The following is a 7,844-nucleotide window of genomic DNA, read 5'->3' as shown; positions in this document are numbered from 1 at the left end:
GTATTTTAAAGTCTACTCTTTAAGATATAGGGAGCCAGTGGAGGGACTTTAAAACTGGTGTTATGTGATCTATCTTCCTGGTTTTAGTTAGAACGCGAGCAGCAGCATTCTGGATCAGCTGCAGCTGTTTGATTGATTTGTTGGACAGACCTGTGAAGACGCTGTTGCAGTAATCAATACGACTGAAGATAAACGCATGGATGAGTTTCTCTAGATCTGGCTGAGACATTAGTCCTTTAATCCTGGAAATGTTCTTCAGGTGACAGAAGGCCAAATTTGCAACTGTCTTTATGTGGCTCTGGACGTTCTGGTCAGAGTCCTTCAGGTCAGAGTCCATCACTACTCCCAAGTCATTTGCCAAACTGAAATCTACAAGCCATAGTCACTGCATTTATCTGAAACAAATACCTGAAATATATTTGTGTGTGAAATGAAGATAAATTACAAAAACCAATAAATATTTCTGTGTGAGAATACATCCACTGATGTTTCTGCACACATCTGTAGTGATGTTCCTAGAATCATTGGGTGTTTCTGGTCTTTCAACATCATACACCCGCATCCAGGGGAGCTGTCCAGAGAGGATCAGTCCCCAGCTCATGTCCAGATGGCTAACCAGCTACATCAACTCCACAGTTTTCTCTAAAGCCACAACTATTTTGAGCCAATGTCTGCTGCTACAGATGGCTGTCCTTCTGTGTTCTCTCTCGATGCCAAAATAATTCAGGGCTCTGGCCAAAGAGCGAACCACAAAACTTCTACAACCAACCTCAACCAGGAAGCACCTAGCTCTCCAACCTGCCCACTTATGGTCACTGACCAGCTCTAGATATGCAGTGGTTTGCAAAGTGCTTCCCATTTGAGGTTGGTTGCAGATGTCTTGCCTGAAATAAGGGGCTGAATGAAAATGAAGAAGCAAATTTGTGGGGGCGGTTTTTAACCATTTATAATTTTCCTTCCACTTTATACTCATCTGCTTCTATGAGTTTATCTGTAACATAAGCTGTTGGAAGTTTTAGTCTTTTAGACTATGCTTCTGATGGGTCTACCTGCTTTTCATAGTGTTGTCAGAAGGCTCAGTGTGTTCCAGATTTAGTCCTCATCTGTCTTTTTGAGTTATTAGAAAGCAGGACATTTTTTCATACCTTCCCTTCACTTGATTTTTTTCCGTTCCCCACTATAGTCCAGAGGTGTTTTTAAACAGAGCATGTTTTCCACTGGTTATTTTCAGATCTGTGTTGGAGTCAGACATTTCATTTATCCTTCAAGGCCCACAGATCTCCATTTACAGCCCAAACTTTATTGTCTTGGACTCCTTTCCTGAGAATGACTAATAGTCAAAACATTTTAGTTTGGCTAAAGGTGAACTTTCGTAAATTAAAATTTGGATGAATCAAGCTTGTCTGACAATAGGTGAAGTGCAGCAGATGTATTCAGGCCAGATCCGTACAGCCTAGGCAGGTTTAGGCCCACAGCCTAGAGGTTTGGACAGCAATCACAGACTAAGAATGAAGGGCTTTGAAAGCTTGGCGCAGCGCCGCCATGTTAAATATTAAAACACAGGTGCAGCTAAAACAGGCTGATGTTCAGCTGGCCTGTGCAGAGGAATCATGCCCGCTGCCAGCTGCAGCCTGAACGAATAAACATCAAGCACCAAAGAATCCTAACAGGCAAACTCATTAAACTGTACGTAGAAAGAGGCAATGCTCATATAATCTGAAAAAAGAGGTGTTACACAATTTTAAGTACTTCTATATATTACATCCACACACACACACATATATATATATATATATATATATATATATATATATATATATATATATATATATATATATATATATATATTCAGTACCAACATTTCCTTCCAGGGAAATAAGTTTGATAAAGATAATTACTGCCACTCTAAATACATAATTACAATGTTTTATAAACAAATTAATAGATATATGGATATAGTATTTTATCATTTAAGCAGTGGATTTAATGTAATTAAAGGTTTCTATTCCGTTTCCTAAAAAAAAAAATTCAATGAAAACAATAAATAAATAAAATTATCTGTGTACACTTATAAACATTTGGCCTTTTAAGGACTTTGTTGCTACCTCATAGTGAGCTGAGTTCAGTGCCATTATAAACAATCAGCAAGTGGTATTAAATAATAGTCCTCAAATTAAATTTCTTAAAATAATTACAATTACAAGTCTTAGCATGACAAACAGTAAACATGAATTAAGACATATTACAAATATATATTTAACTTCATTTAAATAAGCAACTGTCAATATTCTCTGCCCAAAACTTTCACTTTTAAACCAAAAAAAATAAAACTCATAAGCTCATATACTGAAGGAGCTGAACAGACACAGAAATGACTGAAAGTACAAAGTGCGAGAACAGTAGAGCTACAAGTTTAACATGCTTATAGTAGCATTTTAGCTAAAAATAGTCAGAACTAGCTGCTATTTTAATAGCGTCTCGTGCCGGCATTAGCTATAATGCTGAAGTCAAGCAGGATGCTAACTTTAGCGTGAATGAACTCCACCGTGCAAACAGTAGTTTAAATCTTTTCATTGTAAAAAATGCTAACATGGTGATTTTAGCCCATTGGCTATCAAGCATAGTATATATGCTCTTAGCATGGTATGCTAAGAGCTCAGACGCCAACATTGGATTACAGTATTAGCTAACAATACCATGTTAGTTAGCATTAACTACCTCTCTCTTATATGCCAACATCAGTAAGTAGACCATCATTAGCTGAAATGCTACCATTAACTAACAAGCCATACTAAACCTTGTTAGTTACACTTTAAAGTATTCACACAATAATAAAGTGCAGTATTGGACAGAAGCAGGCATTGTTGTGATGCTTGGCACCATGTTTACCAGTGTGTGTTTGCTTTCCAGACAACAGTTTGATTTCAGTCTGGAGCCCACTCTCCCAGCAGGTGTAACGGTTACTGATAGCAGAGGTAACTGATGATTAGCTTTGGCATGTCAAGTTGAGCTATCACGTTCAGAGCTGTTGTTCCCAACTTCCTCCTCACTGCCAACCTGCTGAGCTGCTGCAGAGTCATGGGGTTGTCTATGGGGGCGACAGGACAGACATTCATAACACATTCATAGATTTAATATTTACCCTGAATGTTTTCCACTTGTTAATCTTACTAGATGCTCCTACAACCAGAAAATGAACCTTAACTAGTCCCAGGTTAATGGGGAAACAACAGTTCTGTTTCATTCACTCCTCTACAAGGTCACTCCGGATGTCTTTCTCTCTTGGCATTGTACTAACGATGGGTGGAAGATCATCTCTTAATTACAGTCAATAATAATAGTGATTCGTTTAATTTGTATGGAAGCATCTACTTTTCACACACTCATTCTGTATTTATCCTTATCTTTGGTTTAAAAGGTGTTAACATGTTGTAATTCAGGTGTTTTTGTAATGTATGGAAGTATTTAACAAACATCAAACTAAATATTTTAATCATGTTCTGCTAAGTAAACCTAAGCGCTAAAGGAATTAAGGTATATATGCCTAAAAATGCCTAAAAAACCCGGCAAAATAATATAGTTGAAGAAGAAAGAATGATCTTCTCTTTTTCACAGAGTCTAAGTCTGCCATCTTGTGGAGATTCCCTGGCACTGCATTCTTTCTAGAGGTTGCTTGTTTCACTCAATAATTTCTTAACACTCAGGAGGAGTGTGGCAATTGTCACTGTTGAACAGCATGAAAGGGAGGGGTGGTATCCCATCAGACCATCACTTTCCAAAACTACACACACACACAACAAAAACTTGTAAAAGCGCACACAGAGTAAAACCATGCAGGGTCTAAATGACTGCGTCTCTTAGAACCGCGGAAGGATTAAAACTCACTCTCATAAAACTGCAGACAGGCCTCAGAAGGAGAGCCAGGTGTGGTGTAGTCCACCGGTTTCCTGTTGTGCTGATCTCTAGCGTAGATGTTGGCTCCAAACTCTACAAGAACCTCAATCATTTCAACTCTCATGTGTTTAGCTGCGTGGTGCAGAGGGGTCTCATGTAGTCTAGCAGCATTGACTTTAGCACCTAGAAACAAAGGACAACCAGTCATTCTCCTTTTCTAGTCAATAAACCCATTGTATTTTTTTGAACATTGGCAAACATCCTAATTTGATTTTTTTCTATCCCATTTAAAGAATCTGCTTTGTAGTGACACGCACCTGCATTAAGCAGAACTTTAACACACTCTGTGTGTGCATTTACACAGGCCACATGCAGCGGAGTTCCGTAGTAAAGATCATACGCTTCCAGGCAAGCATCCATGGCAATCAGCAGCTTCACACAGTCCGAGTTACCTGTTAGAAATATAACATTCCCCAGTTTAACAACATCCTTCATTTGGGTTATTAAAAAAAGTCTGCATTGTAAGGATTGAGAATGAAGTGTTTGCCTCCCATGCAGGCCTCATGAAGTGGGGAGGCGGTGCGGGATGTGAGGGCCGGGTTGGCCATGGCTCCACGCTCCAGCAGCAGCTTCACACACTCCAGACTACCAGCTGAACAGGCGTCACACAGCGGCGTGCTTCCATCCACGTTCCTGGCATCCACCTGGAATCAAATATGGACGCACAATGTCACAATCTAAACACCTATCTTTTCCTGGAAGAACTCTAGCTATTATGGCTTCAATTTTGGGGATTAGAATTTATTGTACTGGTTACAACATTACAACATTTTCACTTCAGATATGATATCAATATTCTAGCTTTGAGTATTGGACAATACTGATACAATATCAGCACCAATCATACATATTTTTATTAAATATCTTCTAGTGTGCAATGTTAGAAAAGGCTTGTTCAAGTGATGTTACTGAGTGAACAACAGTCAGCAACAATAGCAATAAGAACAATGAATTAGTTTATTATTAACCAATGGGTCTGCACAAGCGCTGCTGGATAGAAATACTGGCATGGACTAAATCCTGGAGCAGAGTGCTTCTATCAGCATGCTTATTTCAGAGAATTTAGATGCAGGCCGATGTATTTCGATACTTGTTTTTAGGCTGATATTGAACCAATTTTCCATATCAATATGTGATCGGGACACCCTAATTAGACAGCAACAAAAGTTTGAAAGATGGAAATTTCTCATGTATGAAACATGTCGGCCGCTCGGCTGGATGAGGACAAACTGTTGCCTCATCGGACAAGTTCCATAGGAAATTAAAGGAGAGGGATATTTCTAAACAAAATGACTTCCTCTGAATCCTCCTGGAAAACCGAGAATCTTTAGACACGTTTGGTTTGAGACAATGAACCATTTCATAGACATATTATGAAAATGTGCGTACAGTGGAGGTTTTTGATACGGGTTACAAGGGTATTTGCCCATGGCAGCATTAGAAAGGGATAGGGTACAAAAAATTTAAAAATAGTGTACCTTATCTGTCAGTTGTCCCCAGAACTAATTCACTGCTTACTTGTAGCATGTGCAGTAGTCTCCCTTAGTTACCTTTGAGTACAGGGAGAATATATAACCTCTTTCTGCTACCAAAAAGAAAAATCTGATAATTGCTGGCTTTTTAATTGGTTGCCATGCAGCAGAAGGAGAGGTTTGCCCTCCAGCAAGAACCACAACCGTGTGCATATTTATATTTCAAGCTTACAACAATAGTCAGAGTGACAAGTTATGATTGACCACAGCACTGGAGTGTGACTAATCAGATTACATGTTTTAATCAATTGACAGGACTAATTAAACGTTTTTATATCATTTCAAATTTTTTACCATTCTGCCCCATTCTAATTTTGGTCTGATCTGACCAGAGCACAGACTAACGTTTGTGGCTGTAGCATAAAAGAATCTGAAGAAGCTCAAATGGTGTAAATACTTTCTCCAGGTACTGTAACCTGTCATAAGTTAATTGTTGTGGATATGGTTTAATATCACTGAGGAGAGCTCACCTGGGCTCCAGCGTCCAGCAGCAGCTGCACACAGCGGGCCTGTCCCCGCAGGCAGGCCTCGTGCAGCGGCGTGATGGAGTCCACTGCCACCACGTTGACCGAAGCTCCGCCCTCTATGAGGTCCTGCAGGTGGGAGGCGTGGCCGAGAGACGCTGCCTTATGCACCTCCGTTCTCTCCGCCCAGCAGCCTGAGGGGCAGAGGTGGCAGGAGGACGGCTCAAAAGGCTGCTGTTATCCATACCGAGTTAAACCTAATTCATGTCATCCATCCTACTGCTGAATTTCAATCTAAGAAGACGTCCTAAAAATCTTGGATCCCTTTCATTTGGCATCATAACTCTGGATGGAGTCAGCTGCTTTTCTATATCCATCCATCCATCCATCAATTTTCTGTACACCCTTTGTCCCTAATAGGGTCGGGAGGCTTTTCTATATTTTTTTCCAAAATGTTTTCCAAAATGTAAATCTTCAGAAAATTATTAACTGATAAAATCAATGCATCCTCAACCCTAGTGGATCCTTCATCATTTCAGCATTATCACTCAAGAATCTAAGGCAGGACTCTGCAACTTTTCAATCCAAGGAACTATTTTTCATTTTTCCTCCAAAAATACACATTTGGTAGTGCATCAAAATTTATTTTGCCAGGAGAAAAACACATATTAAGTTTATAAATACACTGTTATTTTTGAAGTATGAAAAATATTATTTGTTCAGTTTGAAGAAATTAGGCCAATAGGGTCCTTTTCATGTTTACAAGGGAATTAAAACAAAACAAAATAAAAAAGAAACAAACAGGTAGCTCACCTAAAAAAAATATTAAAGCTCATGTAGAAAACTGGACCCAACCAGTAAAAAAAGAATAAAAGACAAACATTGAATTCATCTTGGTAAAATGCTTCACTGATATTGCATAAAGCATGTAGAGAAACTTCTAAATCTATGATTGCTTTTATCTTTTAATAATACAAATTGTTTCTGTTCAGACTTGAGTGGTTCCAACCTGCCCTGCATGTTATAGAACATCCGATTTCAACTGATGGCTAATTAACAGGCCCAAGTCATACTGACACCTGGATCAGGTGAGTCAAAGCAGGGAAACAACTAAACACGCAGGGAAGACTGTGGTGCGCGTGCTCTACCACTGAGCCATGCGGCGCCCCGCTCGCGCACCCCGGTTCGGAAACACTGGGTTAAAGACTCTGAGGCCCCCTGCAGAGAGCTGCTGATAACAGCGATACCCAAGACTTCTGACCCGGTGTTCCTGATATTTATGCCCTTAGCCGCCAGAGAAGGCAGCTTTGGCAACCTACTATCGGTTCACAACCTGACACAGTACTCCCGAGCGAGCTAGCTAGTTGGCAGCCGTGCCAAACATGTCGACATCAAACCGGGTCGGGACTAAACAAGCGAAAGTCTCCCCGGAGCATCTGCGTATCTCGTACTCACCAATGTCCCCAACGTAATACGGCTGAGAAATCTCTATTTCCATCCTGGTTGTTCTCTTCCTTTTACCAGTGAAGCGGCGTTTAAAGGAGACCCAGTTATGGGTGTTTGTAAACAGCCGCGTCTTTACTGCTCGCACGCTTCTACAGTCACGTGACATTACTGGACGCTGACGAGTAGCCTGGTACTTGTAGTTTTTGTGAATATTAGGTTTTGACGTTGGACAAAGCTATATCCAAGCGTGTGTATTCTTGCATATCGATTTAATAATTCAGAAATCGGCCTTGTTACGTTACGCCCTGTTTCAGGAGTGGCCAGACCATAGCACGAATGATCCATCTATGTGAAAACAATCATTTAAGGATTATATGATAGCAGAGCAAGTCAAATTTACTGCTGATATGACAATAAAAAACAGTGTACAGGTAGAGATTTCTGATCT

At 40.0% G+C, this 7,844-nt stretch overlaps 1 protein-coding gene across 1 annotated transcript; it reads right to left on the bottom strand.

The window, feature by feature from the left end:
* Positions 1–1,904: 1,904 nt before the first annotated feature.
* Positions 1,905–7,769, bottom strand: asb13a.2 (ankyrin repeat and SOCS box containing 13a, tandem duplicate 2). Its single transcript, XM_044107636.1, has 6 exons — positions 7,406–7,769; positions 5,957–6,144; positions 4,442–4,598; positions 4,212–4,346; positions 3,886–4,077; positions 1,905–3,088 (listed from the first exon to the last, which is right to left on the bottom strand). Exons 1-6 carry the CDS (start codon positions 7,560–7,562, stop codon positions 2,961–2,963), a joined length of 957 nt encoding a protein of 318 aa, XP_043963571.1. The 5' UTR covers positions 7,563–7,769; the 3' UTR covers positions 1,905–2,960.
* Positions 7,770–7,844: the final 75 nt, after the last annotated feature.

The sequence above is a fragment of the Gambusia affinis genome, linkage group LG23 (assembly GCF_019740435.1).
Source record: "Gambusia affinis linkage group LG23, SWU_Gaff_1.0, whole genome shotgun sequence".
NCBI lineage: Eukaryota > Metazoa > Chordata > Actinopteri > Cyprinodontiformes > Poeciliidae > Gambusia > Gambusia affinis.
The sequence above is the reverse complement of the archived record's forward strand: the minus strand, read 5'-3'. Positions and strand labels throughout refer to the sequence as shown.

What these genes read in the sequence shown, in the direction of transcription:
- asb13a.2 (XM_044107636.1), bottom strand. Translation starts at nt 7,562, where the DNA reads ATGTCACGTGACTGTAGAAGCGTGCGAGCAGTAAAGACGCGGCTGTTT. An exon ending in GTATTACGTTGGGGACATTG is followed by an intron (nt 6,145 to 7,405) that starts GTGAGTACGAGA and finishes TCTGCCCCTCAG; the next exon opens with GCTGCTGGGCGGAGAGAACG. An exon ending in TAAAGTTCTGCTTAATGCAG is followed by an intron (nt 4,078 to 4,211) that starts GTGCGTGTCACT and finishes CTTTGTTTCTAG; the next exon opens with GTGCTAAAGTCAATGCTGCT.